At 39.5% G+C, this 22,153-nt stretch overlaps 1 protein-coding gene across 5 annotated transcripts in view; it reads right to left on the bottom strand.

Moving 5' to 3' along the window:
* Positions 1-21,563, bottom strand: part of WDR7 (WD repeat domain 7) — a 365,960-nt gene extending 344,397 nt beyond the window's left edge. For 3 of the 5 annotated variants that reach the window (XM_060118461.1, XM_060118464.1, XM_060118465.1), the window contains exons 1-3: positions 21,371-21,563; positions 3,566-3,645; positions 94-265 (exon numbers count right to left, since the gene is read on the bottom strand). In XM_060118461.1, coding sequence (XP_059974444.1) covers positions 94-252 — 159 coding nt within the window. In that variant the 5' untranslated portion in view covers positions 253-265; positions 3,566-3,645; positions 21,371-21,563. Of the gene's footprint in view, positions 1-93; positions 266-596; positions 673-3,565; positions 3,646-21,370 lie in introns of those variants that run through there. The other 2 variants (XM_060118462.1, XM_060118463.1) reach the window with 2 other exon arrangements.
* Positions 21,564-22,153: the final 590 nt, after the last annotated feature.

Raw genomic sequence — 22,153 nt, 5'->3', positions numbered from 1 at the left:
TATTAGGAGGTCAAATTATTCTGGAACTGTGTTATTTTTTTGTTAAGTAGTTTCTTATATGTGAAAAGTACAATAGGCACTTCAAACACTCACTTCCAAGTCTACTGAAAGATCCCAGAGACATATTTGCCCATCATGGCATCCAGTCACGATCGTGGCCCCATCATCTGTTAAAAGTACTGCTGAGATGCAGTGGGTTGGTGCTTTGCGACCCCAAAGAACGATGGGTAGAACAAGGCTGTTTCCTGCCATTGTGCTTTCAAACCTGGAAATGTTATAAGAATAATGTCAAATGGTATGTTTCCTTCTAAAACATATTACACATTTTTCTTATGAAGCCAACTTGAACTTCCTAAGTGCCAAAAATTCCTCTAAACATTATATATATAAGTAAAACAGACACATACATAAAAGTATATAAAATCTAATTAAAATCTCAATTAATCCTCACAACAAATCACACAGTAAGTACTATTAGTGCTCCCCTTTCACATGTAAAGACAGTGAGTCATAAAGAGTTGCAAAGTGAAAATGGAAGAAATGGAGCCCCAGTCAAGACCCAGGCAGCCTGACTTAGAACCCGGGGTCTTACTCACTCTGCTATGCTACCAAGGCAAGTGAGGTCTCCAAATCTTGTTAAGTCTCCAAACCAATAATAGTTAGCAACGTCCAAGAAAAACTGAGAGTTCTTGACAGTGTCCTAAACATTAAAAAGAATATTGCCCACTGAGAAACTCATTCACCATATTTAGTACAAACCTATTATGTCTCAAAGTCAAGAATGTCTTTTATTCTAAACTCTGAAACCTGAGGGATAAAGAACTTTAAACTCATTTCTGCATAATAAAAATTTAGTTCTGATAAAGGTGTTTAAATTTGAGATGAATAATCAATTAAGCAGTGTATATTAGAGTACCCTGTTTATAGCACAAATATAAGGAATTATTCCTTCATATGACAAAATTAAGATCTAGTTAGTGAAACAACTAGATTTAGGTGTTATAAACTGTGTGATTAAAGACTTAAATACTAGTTCAGAGAAGTTCAAGAGACATGAAAACTGGCATAATCAGAGAGGGCTCCATATAAGACAGAGACTCTGCCAGACCTATGAGACACTAGGAGTCACTGATAGGCTTGGTTTCTACGTGGCAACAAAAGATATGGGTATAATCTAGACTCTTTAGAATGCTAAGATTGTCCTAAGAAATTTTCAGAGACACTTAAAGGAATAACCACTTTCTATGAAAGAAACTAGTTCAATATCCATGGTCCTACTGCTGGTTGCTTTTAGCAAAAGTCTTTTCTTTAATCCACTACTTATACTCTTTAAACAAATAAATAAAACTAAAACTAAAATCCCTTTCCCTGGAAAGAAAGTTAGGCAAGTAAAAAATTATGAATGATGTTTACCAAAAGCAGTCTATGTATATTACATCTTTTATTTTTTGTTAGAATTCATGGCTTTCATCAATTTGCCTCTCCCAAAACTTCATCTGTTTGCTACAAGTATAAGTTGTTTGCTACAACTTGGGAAAAATTAATTCCAAGTTCCCTTCCTATTTATAAAACCATTTATGTATCATGTTCAGCAGTTCATAGACTACTATGACACTAACAATTCTTTCCATATTCCTATTTAATATTAGAAAATGAAACAAAGCACTGAGCCAACTTTAACAAGTTTGGTACAGCATGTTACTGGCTGAATAACATATCCAACAGTGACTTTCTCAAAAAGAGAATCTGGAAGGAGTTCATTCTTCCATGGTGACAGCATTCATTTTTAAGTTATATCACCAAAGATTTCTCTCAATTAAATAAGCTCACAGCATCTAACACAATATGGTGAGATCTGGAAAGAACATTTCTCTCGATATTTGAGCACTCGTATTCGATGCATATGCCTAGCTTGAAGAGAATGCAAATACACAGATTCAGCACTAAGGAATATGTGTGTGACAGGGAGATGTGTCTGTTCTGATGCAACAGGAAAGAACATTCTGGCATTCAAGTGACAAGGAGCTCAAGGAAACCTGGAAGAAGAAGACATTTCATAGCTCTTAAAACAAGTGAAAATAATCGCCCATAACATGATAAAGGTATTGGAAAACACATCCATCTCTAACTCAGCTTCTCCAGAAACTAAAACAAATCTTCACATTCTAACAAAAATCAGGAACTGACAGTCAATCAGAATCTGAGAAGAATTCTCATTAAGGGCAATTAAGAATCTTCATAAAGGAATACATTGTATTAGTTTCCTAAAAACTGCCCTGACCACAAACTGAGTGGCTTAAAAAACAGAATTTGTTGTCTCATAGCTCTTGAGCTAGAAGTCTGAAAGTAGGTGGTGTCACAGTTAGTTCCTTTTGAGGGTTGTGAAGGGAAAGATCTAATCCACGCCTCTCTCCTTGGCTGGTAGAAGGCCAACTTCATGCTCGCATGGTGTTCTCCTACGTACACGTCTCTCCCTTTTTGTATAAGGACACAGTCATGTTGGGTTAGGGCCCACCCTGATGACCTCATTTAACTTGATTACCTTTATAAAGACCTCCAAATAAGGGTACATTCTCAGGTACTAGAGGTTAAGACTTCAACATATGAATTTTAGGGGAACACAATTCAACTCATAGCAGGGACATGTCCTTTTAAAAGAACACAGCCTAAAATTAATGATCCAAAAAGCAATTCTCCCTTAGGAAATAATGTTACAGAACTTCACTATATCTTTTCCAGGGGATCACACTACATCAGCTTATCTGCTATGACAACTGCTTATCTGAGGAATTAGGTAAGAACTTCTGTCCAACCAAGGTGGGGGGGAGGGGGGGATCGAATTCAAAATTCACTGCTCTATATGCAAGGACATTAGGGATTCACAGGGATAAAAAAAAAAATCACATTTTTCTGGAAAAGGCCCAAATCAAAAGTGACTGAATAAGTGATTAATGCCATATAGTATTAACTGTAATAGAAACTCTGAAGAAAATTCTTACTAACTCTCCAAAATATTGTGTACAATATACTCATATTTTGTAACTAATACATTAAGGGGAAATACCACCTTTCAAATTTTAGAGTTATAAATAAATATGCTGTACGACTAGATGCTCCTAAAAACAGAAGAATGCTAAGAACATTCAATTTTCATCTATGTTTGTATCAAATCTGACTTAAAATTATATTTAGACATTGGCTATTAAATAAAACTTTTTTACTGAAAAAGCTTTAGAGTCAAATAACAGCAGTTCTAGATTCTACCCCTCATTTTGCCACCAACCATGCAGGCTTTGAGCATATCATCTCATTTCTGAGGCTTAGTTTTCTCATCAAGAGGTAGTTTTAGAATTAATTTTGAATCATTTTGAAGTCAAAGAAATCAAATCATAAAGAGCAGGGGTCTGAGAGATAAAAAATCAAGTCATCTCTTTTGGTTACCTTAATTTCATGTATTTTTCTATTTCACCTAATTGCACCTATTTCTCAGTTCTATACAGAAATAAAACCCTACTTCAGTTAAAAACAACAGCAAAAATAATAGTTGAAAGAACACTGAACTTACAGTCAGAAGAACTATATTCAAATCCTGACTCTTCTATGCAATCTTGAAAAAGTTACCCCTCTAGGTCTCGGCGTCCCCATCTGTAAAAGATGGACAATAATACCCTCCTTTCAGAAAGCTGTCATAAAGGTTAAGATATATCATATATGTAATTCAACTAGTAAAATATCCATCACATGGCAGATGATCAGCAACTATTAACTTTTTAAAAACACAGATTTTGCTATTCTTCACATTCTGCTTCCACATCTACTGATTTCTTTCAGCACTGTCGCTTAACATTTAATAAAGTTGTACCTTTTCAAGAGGTTACTATCCTTCACTGACTTTTTGACACAATATAAAAGTACTACTACTGTATCTGCCTGTCAAACAATTCTATCTACAAATATGACAATTCAATTCTGCATGACTTTGTTAGAAATAATACTACAGACTCCAATCCCAATACTAAGACAGCTTTCAAATTAAATTCTGATCTCATTTCCCAAGTTTCCATTCTGTGTCTACACCATGGAATTACCACAGTAGATAAAATAGACACATTGCCCTACACAATGGGGCTTACACACATGCAAACAACTACCACAGAGTGTGATACAGGACAAATCTCAAGACCTAATGGAGACACAAAAGATGGATATCCTAACCTATACTTCACTGGGTCCAGGAAGGGTTCTTGGAAGAAATGATGAGTGAGAATGAGTAGTAATTACCCAAGGAAGAGGCTCAAGGAATCACATATTCTAAGTCCCCAAGGTAAGAGATCTCAATTCTTTCTGGACAGTGAAAATAGCAGGGCTGGCATTCAGAGCACAAAGGCAGAATGAGACAAGAAGCAACAAGCCAACATGCACCAAATCATAAGAACTTGGTAACCCACCTCAAGGAATTTGGAGTTTAACCTGATAGCAATGGAAAACAGGTCAACTGTTTTAAATCTGATTAGCTTTTCAGAAAGATCCCTCTAGCTACAATACAAAAGGGAGGGAGAAAACTCTGGGTTTGAAGAGCAGTGGGGCTACTGCAGTACTGCTGGTAAGAGAGATGGTGCCTAAATGTATCACAACTTCATTACTATTTCTGGATTTCTCTGTCTAATGGCTGTCTCCCCTACTAGTCTTTAAGCTCCCTAAGAACAAGAACCACATCTATGTATTTACCACCATATGATGTGGAGCATAGTGTCTGCCATATGGGACGTCTTTAATAAATATATGATGAAGGTTAGCAGTGGTGAAAATGGTAATAATAAGATGAATATGAGAGCTATTTTAGATATACAATAGATAGGACTTGGTGTTCAACACACCAAATTGATAAAAACACAACATAGATTTCGATACAGGTTTTTTACACAAAGGTACTCCAAGAACAAAAGTAAAGAGAAAACAACTTAAAATACTAAACGCCCTCTACATAAAGAATAGGCACTATTATTATGATACTGATGCCTAGTGAAGTCATCAATAATTTCAGATTCTAATATGTGAGATAAATTATTAATCACCGAACCAGAATTTACAAATTTAGGTTTTGAGAAGGAAGAAGATACTACAAGGTTTCACAATGGTCTTGAGTAGGACCAGAGTTTAAAGAGACTTAATGGTCCCATAACTATATATCCATCTAAGCAGAGAAGCAGTATGCTAAGACTCCTTGAGATAGTATGGAGTTTGGAGTAACACAGAGAAAACTGCAGACAGGAAAACCAAATGGGATGCTACTGCAATAAGCCTGGCTGCAGTGATAAGAACCTGGCTAAAATGATGAGAGTTTTGAAAGAAAAAGAAAATATAAGGCATTATAGAAGAACAGTAAATCATGGGGTTTGATGAAATATGTAAGGCCAGAGGCAAGAAAAAGACATGAATGACTATGACTGTTGCAACAAAAATTGAAATGAGGTTTTTCCTTTCCTGATAACCAGGAAAATAAAGGGAACAGTGAACAGGCTAGAGAAGAAACATAAACTGGCATGAGTTAATCAATCCTAGTTTTATTTTAACTGTTACTAATCTGTAGTGTCTATAGTTAGATTTGTCCTTGACAAAACTAACCTGTCACCCCTAATCCTGTGTAATTTAGGTAATTTACACCCTGCACCTGGTATTTACTCTTTACTCTCCCTATAAACTCTTGTAGCAAATAACCCCTTGTAGCTGTTTGAATTTCAGAAAGGAGGTCATATGTAGACCGATAACCCAGAGGCTAACGGACCCAATTACCAGGTTGCCTGACTCCAGCAGTGACTGTTTTGAAATAATGCAAGAAGAAGAATGCAAGACCTTCACCACTTTGATCCTTATCACTCAATTCGGACTTCAAACTCCCCTATAAGAATCCCTGTAATTCCCCAGGAAGAGGGGGGCACAGTTCTTGAGGCACTAGCCTGCTGTGTCTTCCCTTTGCCTGGCAAAAAAAAATAAAAAGCCTCTCCATTTCTTATCTTCCATTTCTCTGTCTCTGTATTTTTATTCGGCATCGGTGCAAAGGGAGCCAGATTTGGCAACATTACTTTCCAAGCAGAGTGATAAGAGAAAGTAAGCAAGCATGGGGGGGATGGGGAGGGAGAGAGGAAAATAACATAATGAGGCAACAGAGGAACAGAGGCATAATCTGGTCTCAGAGAAATTAGAGCTCAGGAAATATGTTCACAAAACGGCACCAGAGAACTCAACAAAAAGCGTCTCACATGAACGGGAAAAATCCAAGCACCCTTTGCCTGTATCAGTGAACCAAGTCATTGCAAAAGTTGATGAAATATGGGTCAACCTCCTGCTGTTTTGCTTTTGTTTTTGATATTTAAGCAGTTGTAAAAGAAAGGCTTTTGTAACTGACCAAAAAACCAAAAAAAATCTGGCTTCCTAATATAGAAATGGAGAGAAGTATATAGCTCGTTACCATCTTATAGAGATCTATTTGAGTGGATATTTATTCTTTATAAACACAAGTACATAATATTTGAAATTCCAATTTATTACAAGTTTACCCTTCAATGGGGCCCTTCCTCCTTAAAGATAATTTAAAAAACAACAAACAACCCAGGTGTCACTAAAGTGGGAACACGGACTTCTCACTGTTACCAAGAACAGACTGGCTCCAGGGTAAGAGGCAGGGAAGGTGTTGGTGACTGGACTGTGAAACTGTAACATCAGCGCTAACTCCAAGCCTGGGGGAGCCAGAACGGTAAACCTATCCAGCAGGATAGGAATCAGGAGCAAACCCCACTTTAAGAGGTTTTATTCTCAGGTTCTGTGAGCGGCAATCCCCTTAGTGGACTTTTTTTTCCCTTAATTTAAATAGGCACAGAAGAGCTTAGTTGCTCACATTTTCCAAATTCAAAGTTGATAGAAAAGAAAATTAAACCCTGTTTTGCAGTTTTATCAAAATCTGCCATGAAAGGGAAAGAAGACTACAAAGTTTTGCCTAAACATAACTACTCACTATGGGAAGGGGCCGCTGAGCCCCTCCTCCCGCCCTCCACATTTAGGTCCTTCGGCAACTCTCTCAAAATTACACTGCAAACTCATCTCAGAGCTCACAGGCACACACAGCCCTCCTGATTCCTAACGAAATAAATACCGTTCCTTATTCTATGTTGTCTGCATTTACCACAAAATTCCATTGACCAGAAAACGTCATTCTCCAGTCAATCTGGTTAATCAAGATTTTACTAAAACACATTACTCAAAGGTAAGTAGAACTGTAGTATTTATGGATGAAATGATCTGATGTCTGGGGTCTGGCATGTGGGAGATGGTGGAGGGGAAGAGCGGGTAAGAGGTATTGGAAGGGATGAAGGTGAAACGGGATCATAAGTGTGATGGGTGGTACGCATCCAGATCCACCTCGGGAATAAAGGACTTATTACCCCAGCCGCTGAGAGCACTGGGCTGTCAGTCCCCACTAACGACTGCCCCAGCCACAGGGAGACACCTTGTCCCCTTCCAGGAGGACAGCCCACATCCAACAACTGATCAATCCAGGGATAAACAGTAAAGGCCAGGCCCCCTCATATCAATTCAGTATAGTTCTGAAGGCTCATTCCATCTTTGGAACTACCCCCAGGGTCAACTGAGATTCCGCTGAGACTCATTACAGCTCAACTTCTCCCTCTGGCCATACCTGCTTCCTTTCCCCAGGTGTCCGGGACTAAGAGCACTCCCTTATAAACCTGAGTGCTAATCTCCATCTCAGAATCTGCTGGCCAGGGAACCCAAATTGTAAAAATAAGCGTTGAACTTCCTTTTAGTACAAGAGGGTTCATTACATTGTTCTTACTGTTTTTATGCGCTTGAAAATTTCTCTAACTGTTAATGGGTACATGGAAAGAACTTTAGTGTCCATAAATCAGGGATTAAATAAATTATTAGAGAGTCTTACAATGGAACACTGCAGCATGAGATATGAAATAATCTCCAAAATATATAGTGGGGGGAAAAGGTGCAGTACAGTGTGTAAAATACATTCCCATTTTAGGTTCCAAAAGGGGTATATATATGTATCTACACACATCTGTAATACACACACACAAACGTTTAGAATAATTCTGTGATAATACCAAATTAAAAAAAAAAAAAAGTAATGAAAACTACCTCTGAAAAGGAAGAGTAAGAGAAATAAGAGACTGGATTGAGTGGGAATCCTGATTCTCAAGATAAATCCTTTGGTCTTAAGGGCTTTTTTCCCCCCGGCCTTTGGGTATTTCACTGTATTCCAAAAGACAGTTTAATAAATAAATTAAATGGCCCACGGGACTTCTCTGGCGGTCCAGCGGTTAGGACGCCGCACTTCCACTGCAAGGGGCCCAGGCTCGATCCCTGGTAGGGGAACCAAGATGCCGCAAGATGTGCAGGGCCAAAATAAATAAACAAATAAAATAAAATCCATGGCCCTGATTCACCAGGTTCTTTTATTTTAAAGATGCACATACACACACAACATGGAGTTTTCAAAAAACCATTTAACTTTAACAAGTGTTTGTCTTTAGCCTATAACCTGTTCCGACACGAGCTCCTCTCTGCTGTGAGTGCCCTGTCCCAACACCTGTGATTCACTGCTCCTGCAACCATGTTTTCACAAGATTTTCTACACACTGGTGCAGAAGGCTCGTCACTTTGTGTGCAGTTATTTGCTTATAAATGCATCCATTCCACTAAAATCTGTTTCCCTGGAGAGTAAAACCAAATCCTCGACGTAAGCCCACCATCTTTGTTATTTAATCATTATCAAGCAAACTGCATTTCACTGGGACTTGAGGTGACTTACCAGCACCTAGAATAGTTATAGACTTTTACTAGTGACCAATATGTACTTATTGAATGAATAAACAGAGAATAACAATAATTACCATTTATTAAGCTTTCCAAGCAAGGTATGTCTGAGGAAGGAATATCTCATCTTTTTTGCTAAATCTAATTCTTCCTGGACTCTTTGAAAGATCTTACTCCCTTAATTATCCTTTCACTGTCTACCATTTCATCTGTCTTTCAGTTAAATTAGGCTTTGTCCTTCAAACATGTTCACATCTCATTTTTGTCCAAAACACTTTCACTTGTTAATAGCCCCTGCTTGTGAATCTGGTAATTGCTATCTCTCTTTCTCCCTCTCTCTCTCTCTCTCTCTCTCTCTCATTCATTCTTTCTCTCATTTTATCTCTGTTTCTCTCACTGTAATTACAATCAACATCTTGAAACCCATGGTCTTAAACACAGTGTTTCCATTTCCTTACTACAAAAGGCCTCATGTAATCTAGATTCTATCTTCAAACATACCTAATCTAAGGATGCTCAAGATTGCCCTCTACATGAAGAGGTCAACATTTCTCTAATATGATACTCCAGGAAAGAACTCTCCAATACTGCAGAGAGAAGCAAGGCCTTGGGAGAGAAGTGAGGAAAGAGAGGATGCTTTGACATTAATGGACTGTTGATACCTACTCTTTCTAACCATCTTGGTCAGTCCTTACACTATATTCAGTCTTACACAGCTATTAGTTTGACACGGCTGATCATTTGCTAATCCTCAACCCTCTCTCTTTGGTTTCTGGTACAGTGTACTCTCCCAATTATCTTCTTCCTATTTTTTCAGCTTTATTCTGCCTAGCTATGTGAAGGCCTAGAAAGCCCTAAGAAAAATTCAAGGAACAGGGAGGATCTTTCATCCCTGTTTTTCACTAGATTTGGACTTTTTTTTCTTTTTTTTTTTTTTTTTGTCTGCACCTTGCAGCGGCCTGTGGAATCTCAGTTCCCCTATCAGGGATTGAACGACACAGCAGTGAAAGCCTAGAATACTAACCACTAGGCAACCACGGAACTCCCAAGGGAATTTTTTTTTTTTTTTTGGACAGGTGACTTCTCAATTAAAGCCAAAAGACCGTGGAATGATATTTTCAAGTGCTGAGGAAAAAATAAATTGTACACCTAGCAAAATTTTTAACAAGAATGGGGGTGAGGGCTTCCCTGGTGGCGCAGTGGTTGAGAGTCCGCCTGCCGATGCAGGGGACACGGGTTCGTGCCCCGGTCTGGGAAGATCCCACATGCGACGGAGCGGCTGGGCCCGTGAGCCATGGCCACTGAGCCTGAGCGTCCGGAGCCTGTGCTCCGCAACGGGAGAGGCCACAACAGTGAGAGGCCCGTGTACCACAAAAAAAAAAAAAAAAAAAAAAAAAAGAATGGGGGTGAAACTTTCAGATGAAAATTGATACAGGTGTCATCAAAAGACCTTCACAGTGCCAGTTATCAAGTTTTTGTTTCTCAGCTCCAAATTCACCCTTCTGCTCTACATAAGTGGAGGTGAGCTCATTTTTTTTTTAACATCTTTATTGGAGTATAATTGCTTTACAATGGTGTGTTAGTTTCTGCTTCATAACAAAGTGAATCAGCTATACATATACATATGTTCCCATCTCTTCCCTCTTGCGTCTCCCTCCCTCCCACCCTCCTTATCCCACCCCTCTAGGTGGTCACAAACCACCGAGCTGATCTCCCTGTGCTATGCGGCTGCTTCCCACTAGCTATCTATTTTACAGTTGGTAGTGTATATATGTCCATGCCACTCTCTCACTGTGTCACAGCTTACCTTTCCCCCTCCCCGTATCCTCAAGGACATTCTCTAGTAGATCTGTGTCTTTATTCCTGTCTTACCCCTAGGTTCTTCATGACCTTTTTTTTTTCCTTAGATTCCATATATATGTGTTAGCATATGGTATTTGTTTTTCTCTTTCTGACTTACTTCACTCTGTATGACAGACTCTAGGTCCATCCACCTCACTACAAATAGCTCAATTTCATTTCTTTTTATGGCTGAGTAATATTCCATTGTATATATGTGCCACATCTTCTTTATTCATTCATCTGATGATGGACACTTAGGTTGCTTCCATCTCCTGGCTATTGTAAATAGAGCTGCAATGAACATTTTGGTACATGACTCTTTTTGAATTATGGTTTTCTCAGGGTATATGCCCAGTAGTGGGATTGCTGGGTCATATGGTAGGTCTATTTTTAGTTTTTTAAGGAACCTCCATACTGTTCTCCATAGTGGCTGTATCAATTTACATTCCCACCAGCAGTGCAAGAGTGTTCCCTTTTCTCCACACCCTTTCCAGCATTTATTGTTTGTAGAATTTTTGATGATGGCCATTCTGACTGGTGTGAGGTGATACCTCATTGTAGTTTTGATTTGCATTTCTCTAATGATTAATGATGTTGAGCATTCTTTCATGTGTTTGTTGGCAATCTGTATATCTTCTTCGGAGAAATGTCTATTTAGGTATTCTGCCATTTTTGGATTGGGTTGTTTGTTTTTTTGATATTGAGCTGCATGAGTTGCTTGTATGTTTTGGAGATTAATCCGTTTTTGTGGCTGCACCGCGTGACATGCGGGATCCTAGTTCCTGGACCAGGGATAGAACCTGTGCCCACTTCAGTGGAAGTGCAGAGTCTTAACCACTGGACTGCCAGGGAAGTCCCCCAAGGGAATATTTTTTTAATTTGATTTTTCTTTTAACAAAAGGCTTAAGATGAAATTTACTTTTCCCCTTGTGATTCTCCCCAACTTTTTATTACAACAAATGTTGAATATACAAAAAGTTTGAAAATAGTATAAAGATCACTCAAGATCACTCCACAAATAATATTTTGTCAAATTTCCCTTGTCAATATATGTGTATATAGAGATTTTTTTTTTTTGCTGAGCCATTTGAAAATAACCTACACATATCATGACAATTCACCCCTAAAAACCAAGCTTAAAAATAAGAACATTTTCCTTCATAAACACAATGCCATTATCACAGTCACCATTATCAATACCATAATAATCCTCTAATAGTATCTAAAATCCAGTCCAATTTCAAATTACTTCGACTGTCTAAAAAATATCTTTTATAATTTTTTTTAAACCAGTAAGTAAAATATTCAAGTTTTACTCCCTGCATTTGGTTGTGATGCCTCTTTACTCTTTAGTTCTAGAACAGTCCTACTTCATTTTTCATATTAACTTTCACTCTTCATATTAACTTTAAATAAACAAAACCAATTTCTTGTAGAATGTTCCAGATTTTAGATTTGTCTGATTTTATTTACAATGTCATTTATCACATGTTCATCTATCTCCTGTTCTTCCTATAAACTGGAAGTTGGATCTAAAGGCATCATCGGGCTCAAGTGAAACATGTTTGGCAAGTATCCTTCATAGGTGATGTACACTTCACACTGCATCACCACAGGAGACATAACATCACAGTGTCTCACTATTGGTGATGCCACCTATGACCACTTGATTAAGGCTATTTTTCCCCTTTAAAACCATGAATAACCTATGGAGTGATACTCTGATAAGACCATACTGTTCTGCAAAATCTCATGGGATACTGGTATCCCATGTGATTTCTAAAAGCTATAAAAAAAGATTACATACGAAAAATCTAGTATCAGATCAATGTTCATTTCTCTATATTGCCTTTCTAATGCTCAAATGCAAAAGCAAGATGTATTTCTAGCCCAGGAATACAGGCATTTTCACCAGAGAGTCAATACTGTCTTGGTCTGTTTGCTTCCTGTGCCCCAAGGCAGGCCCTCTGAGACCTGCAGACAAAAACAAACTTCAATTCTCTCTCATGAGAACAGGCACACATGAACAAGAGCAAGCAGGCCTCCACTACCCACCTACCAATGGGGATTATGAAAAGCAGGGACTACAGACTAAATAACTAAACCTACTTGCCACCATTGCAATGAATGAAGAAAGAAATCTTTAAAGGTTTATTCAAATTCTCAGAACATCCCTACATCATTTGTCAAAAAAGTGTGTTAAAGTCAAATTCATGGTTTGATGAAGGAAGTAGTCATTAATATTATGAATTTTCTTTGTGCTTGTGCCTTTGCTATCAACTCATTGAAGACTTAGAAAAAACTGAATCAAGTAATGAAGACTGTTTGTTATAATGCAATGAGATAGCTAGATCATAAAATGCATGAAGGAATTACTGAGTTGCTTCCTCAGAACAAAGGGTGTCTGGAATTGAACAGTTGTGAGGGACACCACCTTCTGAACACCAAGCTTGTCGCTAAGTTCACAAGATAATACTCTCTTATTTGAGTGGCAAGAAATCTACTCCCAGTGAACTTGAGACTTTAGGACGGCTTTGCTAAAGGAAGTTCCAGTATTCTGTTTCAAAAGAACATGTGGCATGAGCAGATGGCAACAGAAGACTACACTTACTTCTCATTGCTAAGACAGCCCTGAGCGAGCAAGAGCTGGGTTTTGAAGAACTGTAGAGCTATCTGGTCAAAAATAAATCACAATTTTAAAAATGATTCATAGACTTTGAGGCATATGAATCACGTTTTAAATTTCTGCAGCTACTTATGCTCTATCCATCACCAACCTGCCTCAGTTTCAAGAGTTACTGATTAACCTAAAAGCAAACTATGCCCACCAAGCCCCTACATTTTAGGGTAAACAGATCCCATCTGGTAGAACGAACTTCAGCCTTATCTCCCGAACCACCTCTCATCTCACCTCCATCCCCAACCATTCCTACTGCTTTCCCTCACACTGCCATCAAAACTCTAAACTGAGCACTGAAGCTTCTCCTTGTTCATAAATTAAAATACCCAGAAGAAAAAACAAACATGGTTTCCCAACTAGAAGATGAACTGTCACAATATGGGGATCAGTAAGCTGTGTTGAGTAAGTGTGAAGATTTGAGAGTCACACTAACTAGGGCAGACCCAGCTCCCCCATTTATTAACTGTAACCTTAAGGAAATATGTATCTCTTTCCAAATCAGAATGTCCTCATTTGTAACATCATCCCCCTCCTTATGTCAATGCATAGATGATAGAAAAGTTTCCACCTGTCACACAAATGCTCTTGACAAGGTCACCAAAACCTCCCCATTGCTAAACCCAGTGTCAAGTCATAATCCGCATCTTTCTTGACCTACCAACAGCATTTGGCATAGTTCATACTTCCTCTCCCTTGAAACACTTTTTCACTTGGCCCCCAAGTCTTCACATCTTCCTGCTACCTTTAGTAGCAGGCTAAAGTCCATGGCTTTAGTCTCTATTTTTCCTCATTTTCTGACCTTTAAATATTGGCACACCCAGAGCTTAGTCCTTGGACTTCTCTCCTCTGGCAATACTCCCTCCCTCCGTCCCTCAGTGATCTCACCAAGCCTCGCAGCTTTAAATACCAGCTATACATGAACAATTTCCCAATTTCTAGCTGATGGCTCTCTTCTGATTCCACATATGCAGTGTCCTACTCAACATTTCCATCTGGATAGCTAATAAGCTTCTCAAACTTGACATGTTCAAAAGTGAGTCTCTGGTCTTCTTCCCCAAATCTGCCCCTCCCACAGTCTTCCCCATCTCAAGTAACGGCAAGTCCATCTTTAGAGCTCCTTCAACCACTTTAGGTCTCTGCTAAAATGTCATCTTCTCAGTGAGGCCTTGCCTGACCAGCATAAATTGCAAAATCCACCACTCCAATGGTATTTTATTATACTTCTCCAGAGCACTTACAATCATTTAACATACCAAGTGTTATACTTATTTATTTCTTGTCTGAATCTGCCACTATAACATAAGCTCCAAGAAGGTGATGATTTATGTTTGTTTTGTTCTATACTGTATTCCCAGCACCTAGAATTTCTGCCACATATGAGGTACCCAAATATTTACTGAATCAATGAACAAAGTAATGAATGACGTTCATTTGCTTGGCTTTAAAAATGTTGTACCCATCAATAAATTAAAATACATCTTGATTTTACATGCTTCGGATTTCAGAGTTGCTTTTCAATGAATTTTTCTATAATAGTGCCAACAATTAATACAAGTCTCCTTAATCAAATCCCTGTTAATGTACTAATTACTTTTCCCCAGCTGCAGGTTGCACCTATATTCTAGCCTCTTTTACTCTGTGACACATACACAACAAGACATGTCTCAGGACCTATGCAGCAAATCACCTAACATGGTTTACTTTAATCGCTACCACACTCACCAAGGCCTGTTAGTGAATCACAAAACTGTTTCAAACTAAGTAAACTGATATTGCATTAGAGCGAACTTTTCATTCCCATTAATGGTGGCTTTTTACTGTTTGTCTGTATTTGAAATGTTTAGAAAAAAGAAGAGCCCTTAAGGAAGACAGCCAAATAAAAAACTTGAATGTGAGAACAGAAGGTAACTGGCACATTCTATCAATCTGTTATCATTGACATATAATAACTACCAACATTCAGAGAGAAATATGTATGTGCAAAACACTAGTAACATGTTTTCTGTGAGTTTGAAGGGTCATAAATTACAATTGCTAACTGTATGGGAGGCAGTGGTTAAAAAGCCACATCTTTCCAGTAGTTTTCTATTCTACAAGAGCCTACAGAATAACTCTCAGTACTTCAGAAATTTTCTCCGCCCTGAACTGAGCAGGGCCCTAACACTTTATTGTTCCAACATTTTTTGATGACTACTAACACAAGCAACCATCAGCCCAAAAAAACCTACATTTTCATTAAACATCACCAACACATTTTGGAAAAGATGCCTAATTTTATTTAGAATATTTACTGTTTTATGAATATCATGTATACGTTACTTAATAGAAAACAAAAAAATTCCACTTGGACAGGACTTTCTGAATGCAGTCATGGTGTAGGACTTCTTAGAACAATATCTTTTGTGCTCTTATCAGCAAAGTGGCTTTAAGTATCAGATACAGATCAAGGCAAATGAATGTGCACAGAGTTCAAATTCTAAGTTAACATCACAATCATAGTATCTATAAGTAGAAAGGTAAGGTATCCTCTTATTGATGACAGGATCTCACTGAGCCATACATAAGCTCTCAGTTGGTTTTGCCCATGATCACTGGCATGCATATATGTAAGATTACGAACTCTCTGTAAAGTGCAACAATGAATGAACAAAATGGGACTAGAACCTATAAACCCCCACACTCTAATCATTGAGTTTATCCATCGCAAAGAACAAAACAGTGTCACAGAGAAATGTAACAGATAAACCAGGAATAAAAGCACTACCTAGTTCCAGGTCTAACTCTACAAGTACCAAAACTATTTCAAGATTTATACTATGGATTTTGGTCTCTGTCTAGTAGAACACACACACACAAAGGTAGAATATCAATATATGAAAATCAGTAGCATTTTCTTCTATCAGCGATAATCTACTTTAAATTAGTATCTATTCACGATATTTTTTAAAACTGCAAAAAATTTCTTCCTGCTCAGTCATAAATGGAAAGCCATTCCATGCTCTTGGATAGGGTGATCTAATATTATAAAAATGTCAATTCTCCCCAAAATAAAGCTATAAGTTCAATGCATACTAAATCAAAATTATAGTTGTTCTGTCTTTAGAAACTCTAGCTCCAAAATATATAGAAAAGAATAAAAATCCACAAATAGCCAAGCCAACTTTGAAAATGGAAAAAGAATGGAAAACTTGCCTTACCAGAAATTTAACATCATTAGCCATTTGGGAAACATAAATTAAGACCACAATGAATTATAGTGACAATTACCAAATGCTGGCGAGGATGCAAAGAAACTCAATCTCTCATACATTGCTGGTGGGAATGTAAAATGGTGCAGCCCCTCTGGAAAACAGTTTGGCAATTTCTTCAAACACTAAACATACACTTACCATACCACCTAGCAGTCATATTCCTAGGCATTTATCCCAGAAAATGTGAAAAATTATATCCACAAAAAAAAACTGTACAAGAATTTCCATAGGCAGCTTTATTTGTAATAGCAAAAAACTGAAAACAGCCCCAATGTCCCAGTGAATGTTTAAACAAACTGTGGTACATATATACCATGGAATACTACCCAAATTACACAACAATTTGGATGACTCTCAAAAATTGTCTCACCCAACAATTCAGATGAATCTCAATCTCAAAAAGTCGCATGCTGTATAATTCCATTTATACAGCACACTTGTAATGATCAAAGTATAGATGGAAAATTGACTAGTGAACAGGAGTTAGAGATAATAGAGGAAGGGAGACGGAACTGACTTGAAAGGGGTGGCACAAAGGTCTTAGTGGTGATAGAGTAGTTCTGTATCTTGATGGCAGTGGTAGTTACAGGTATCTACCTACACAGGTGATAAAATGGCATAGAACTATATACCGGCATTGTAACAATGTCAATTTCTTGGTTTTGCTATTTCACCATAGTTGCATAAAATGTAACAGTTGAGGGAAATTGAGTGAAGTTATATGAAATGTAACCATTGGGGAAACCAGACCTCTCTGTACTAGATTTGCAACTTCTTTAATCTATAATTATTTCAAAATAAAGCTAAACAAAATAAATAGGAAAACTTACTCATGTAGGAAAAAATAACCATACAAAGCCACAGTACTAAAACAGCATGATATTCGAGCAAGAGCAAACAAATAAGCCAAAGGAACAGAATACAGTTTTCAGAGCTTCTATGAGAGGTTAATATACAGTAAGTGTGGCACCACTTATCTATGGGGAAAGGAGAGAGTGATACTAGGAAAACTGGCACACTACACGGAAAATAAACTGGGCCTCTACCTTGTGACATGTAAAAAGACACTCTGGATGTATTCAATACCTATAAATTTAAAGGAAAACTATAAAGTTAGTAGTACATAAAATAGGTAACTTTGTGACACAGAATTGGGGAAAGACTTCTTAAACAAAACCCCCAAAGCACAAACCATAGGCAAAAAAATTTTAATTTGATTATATCAAGTAGAAAATTTCTGTTCAATGAAGGACATCATAAAAAAAGTTATATAGACAAATGACAGAATAGGAACAGATACAATATTTAAAGGACTAGTATCTAGGAAATACAAGGAGCTTCTGAAGATCAACAAGGCATGAAACCTCAAAATAAAAATGGGTAAAGGAATAAACAATTTTACAAAAGGGAAAACCCAAAAAGATAAAATTCCCATGAAGAAAGGCTCAAACTCATGAGTTAATAGTGAAATGTAATTTAAAATGAGATTTCACTTTGTATCCATTCGTCTGGAAAAAGCAGGGGGCTGGATAACACTAAGCATCGGTGGGGTTACAAGGATACAGAAACTCTCCTGAACTGCCTGCAGGTGTAGAGACCACGGCAGCTTGTTCTGGAACACAATCTGGCAATCCTTCAATAAAATATATGAAAACCCTATGATCCAGAAATCACATTGCTGGATATATATCTCAAAGAAAGCATCATAGAGGTCTAAAAGGTATGTTTATCACAGCATTGCCTAAAGTGGTAGGAAAATGAACGTTACATGGGTATCCACAAATAGGACAGTCAGCATATAAACTGTAGTAGGTGGAAATTCTGAAGTACTGTGTATCAGTTAGAAGCAATGGACAGGAACACAAATAGATCCTTAAATAGTAGAGAGTAGGGAGCGGAAAAACTTTAATGAGATCTTGCATGATATCATCTCTATAAATTTAAAATTTGGGCGCCCAGAGGGACTTCCCTGGTGACGCAGTGGTTGGGAGTCGCTCTGCCAGTGCAGGGGACACAGGTTCAAGCCCTGGTCTGGGACGGTCCCACATGCCGCAGAGCCACTAGGCCCATGCGACAGAACTTCTGAGTCTGTGCTCTAGAGGCCGCGAGCCACAACTACTGAGGCCCGTGCACCTGGAGCCCACACTTCACAGCAGGAAAGGCCACCGCAGTGAGAAGCCCGCGCACCGCAATGAAGAGTAGCCCCCCCGCTCGCCGCAGCGGAGAGCGCTCGGCGCAGCAACAAAGACCCAACGCAGCCAAAAATAAAATAAACAAATACTTAAATAAATTTATATAAAATGTGGGCACCCAACACAACACACATTTAATAACACATACATGTCGGAATGATTGTCTATGGGTTGGTGGGCAAGGGAAGGGAGTGGAAACTGGATATAAAAGACAATGAACAGAAAAAAACCGGAGACACACGTTGAACAGCCCAATGATGATGACTGAATTGAAAAAATTAACTCAATCCTCTGCATTAGAGGTACAAAACAAACTTTAAGGACTCACCTAACATAGAGGACACCACTAAGGCTAAATGTCACCCTACCTTCCGAGGGCAAAGGCACAAAACCAGCTCGCTACCTTTAGAGTTTGCGATGCTTAGCCTGTCACACAGATAGACCACCTCGCTTCCTCAAAACATAGCTTATATCCAAATGAAAACCAAAGGAAATTGTAAGATCTCACTCAGTCCTTGAACCAGTCCGCGTTCCTGTTTCTTGCCTTTGGTGAATGTCTTGGAGTTAGGGGCTACCTCCGAGGTTCAGTAACTCACTGACTCCCACCCTAACCACTGAGCTGAGACCTGCAGAGCGCACACTCTCTTAGCTGAGCTGCCTCCGAGGTGGAGTACCCAGGGTGGACACTGGGGCAGAGGCAGCCATGATAGCTGCTAGAAGCTGGGGTGATGCTCTGTCTACTTTACTGAAGAGACTGTTGGTAACATTTGCCGGTTGTCACTTAGTTATCATTCTGTGTTGGAATATGAACCTTAGTCCCAGGATCTGTGCTTTTTACCGCTTCGCTATACTCAGATGGCTCTGAACTTGAACCCAAGTGTACATAAAGGTTGGTACTCCCCCCATTAAAAAAAAGAAAGAAAGAAAAGGCTAACTATCTCAAAATTTAAGTTCCCACAGTGATAGTCAAACAAGGCAAAGCCCAGTCCCTTTGAGTTATCCAATTATCAAGATCTTTTAAAATTTAGCTACAGGTGGCAATAAGAAAAAACAAAGTGTACACTCCGGTCTTGCTGTTAAGTAGGGTTTGAAGCATTTTTAAAATAAAGATAGACACTTAAATGAATTTCTCACAATAATCTCTGAAAATTAACAAGGCATGTGTGGAATCTGAAATATGACACAAATGAACCTATCTACAAACCGGATACAGACTCACAAACATAAAGAACAGACTTGTGGTTGCGCACAGGGAGGGTGGGTGGGGGAGGGATAGGTTGGGAATTTGGGATTAGCAAATGCAAACTATTATATATATGTACAACTGAATCACTCACTTTGCTGTACACCAGAAACTAACACAACATTATAAATCAACTGTACTTCAATAAAAAAAAATTTTTTTTTTCTGGTCGCACCGCACGGCATGCAGGATCTTAGTTCCCCGAACAGGGATCGAACCCACGCCCCCTCCAGTGGAAACAGGGAGTCTTAACCATTGGACCACCAGGGAAGTCCCTTAATAAAATACATTTTTTTAAAAAAGGAAATTAACAAGGCATTTACTACGTATTTATACTGTTCTGTTTGCCCGATTTGAAATAATAAAGGCATGTCAACACATTATTTTCACTTTTAAGCTGTCCTCCACCTCCATACTGTCACAAATTACTTATAAAAAAGTGTGCGTGTATATTTCAAAAAACTCAATCAATTTCTCTCATATAACAGGCAACTCTTGACATCCTGCCCATAAAGCCCTAAACAATAAACGTCGGAAAGAGTCACAGCTTGCCTTTTTGGGCTCCTGGCAAATGCTAATGCAAAAGCAAGCTGTAGCTCTCACTGAACCCTAAAATCAGCAGCATCAACAATTCCAGTGCTGTCTGTGATGCAACTGTAGCTGCCATAGTTTCAAATTCTAGGACCTGAGAAACTGACATAGCAAGTGAATCAAAACATAAAACGCAATTTTTGAATCCAAGGCAGGGTATTGCTAACTCCAAACATATAGTTTCAGAACCCTGGGACCCACTAGTAAGGGAGCAGGCATAGCAGGAATCCTCTTAGACCAAGTCTTAGGGCAAAGGGATGAGAGCGGGCAGGTGTACTAACAGACGTCTCAGTACCTTAGGCAAGGGCAAACTAAAGAGTACTAGGAGAGGCTATGTGTACCCCAAAAGCAAGCACAGCATTTCCCAAAAGCACTGTTAAGAACCAGCCACCCATCAACATTAAGCATCTCACCCCGTTTAGATTGCCACTGCGGGCAAGGCGGTCCCATCTCAAGACCAAAGCCAGTGTCACCAGTAGCAAATGTCACTCGCTAGGCCAAGGAGTCCCACAGACCCCTGGCAGGACCCACGCTCCAGGCACAGGCGCCTAGTCGGGGCCTGAAGCTGCAGGCGCCGCACAGACCAGAGCTTCCAGCAGCAGCGCTCTGACAGCTGACACCGCCCCCAGGTGGAGCGGAGCTGTGACCCTTGACCCCCGGCCTCTGACCTTCACGTTGAGGGCACATTCCGCGCTGGGTTCCCCCCCGGGGAAGCTCGAAAGCCCTTTACCTGTCACAGCTTCATCTTATGCCTCGATATTTTCTGTCCCACCACCTGCAGACGTCCTGGCAAAGAGGACAAGGCGAGGACGTATCCAGAGAGGAGGTGGGGTGGGCAAATCCTGGTAGGAAAACTTTGGACTGTAACCCCAGCCCAGCCTCCGTCTCTCCAGAGAGGCTGCAAGCTGCCGTTGCCGCCGCCACCACCGCCGCCGCCGCCGCCGCAGTAAATCAGCTGACACCCGCCAACTGCCGTGACTTTCCCGGCAACTGTCGCAAAAATGAGGGGGAGGGAAACTCCCCTCATTTCCCTACAAGCCTGTCCTAGGCCGGCTCGAAAAGAGCGGCCTGCGTTACCATGGAGACCAAACGGAGGCGACCATGTTAGCTGTGGGCAGGGAGTGTGCGGCGGCCATTTTGGTTATGGGAAGGCTGGTCTAGGCTTTCTTCTCGCCTCTTCTCGCCTTTCTTCTCGCCTGGAGTCCCATGCTGGGAGGACCAAGATGGAGGGATGGATGAAATGGCAAGTCTAGGTGTTTGTGTCCTGTGACCAGGATGTTGCAGATTTAGTCTTCTGCTCCCGAGACTCGGTCCAGACTCCTGGAAAGTGTTAGCTCTGGGACTTGGTTACTGTTTTCCTCTGACCCCGATCTTGGCTGTTGGCCCCGATACACAGGGCCAGAGGAGGAACTCGGCTACTTGACTAGGGGAAGTCTGACCTTGTGCAACATTCCTGTACAGGGGAGAGAATGAATGTACACTCGTGTGGGCGGCAAAGAGTGGTGGACGTAAG

Source organism: Mesoplodon densirostris, chromosome 15, assembly GCF_025265405.1.
Source record: "Mesoplodon densirostris isolate mMesDen1 chromosome 15, mMesDen1 primary haplotype, whole genome shotgun sequence".
NCBI lineage: Eukaryota > Metazoa > Chordata > Mammalia > Artiodactyla > Ziphiidae > Mesoplodon > Mesoplodon densirostris.
Note: the sequence above shows the minus strand (reverse complement) of the source record. Positions and strands in the feature narration are given on the sequence as shown.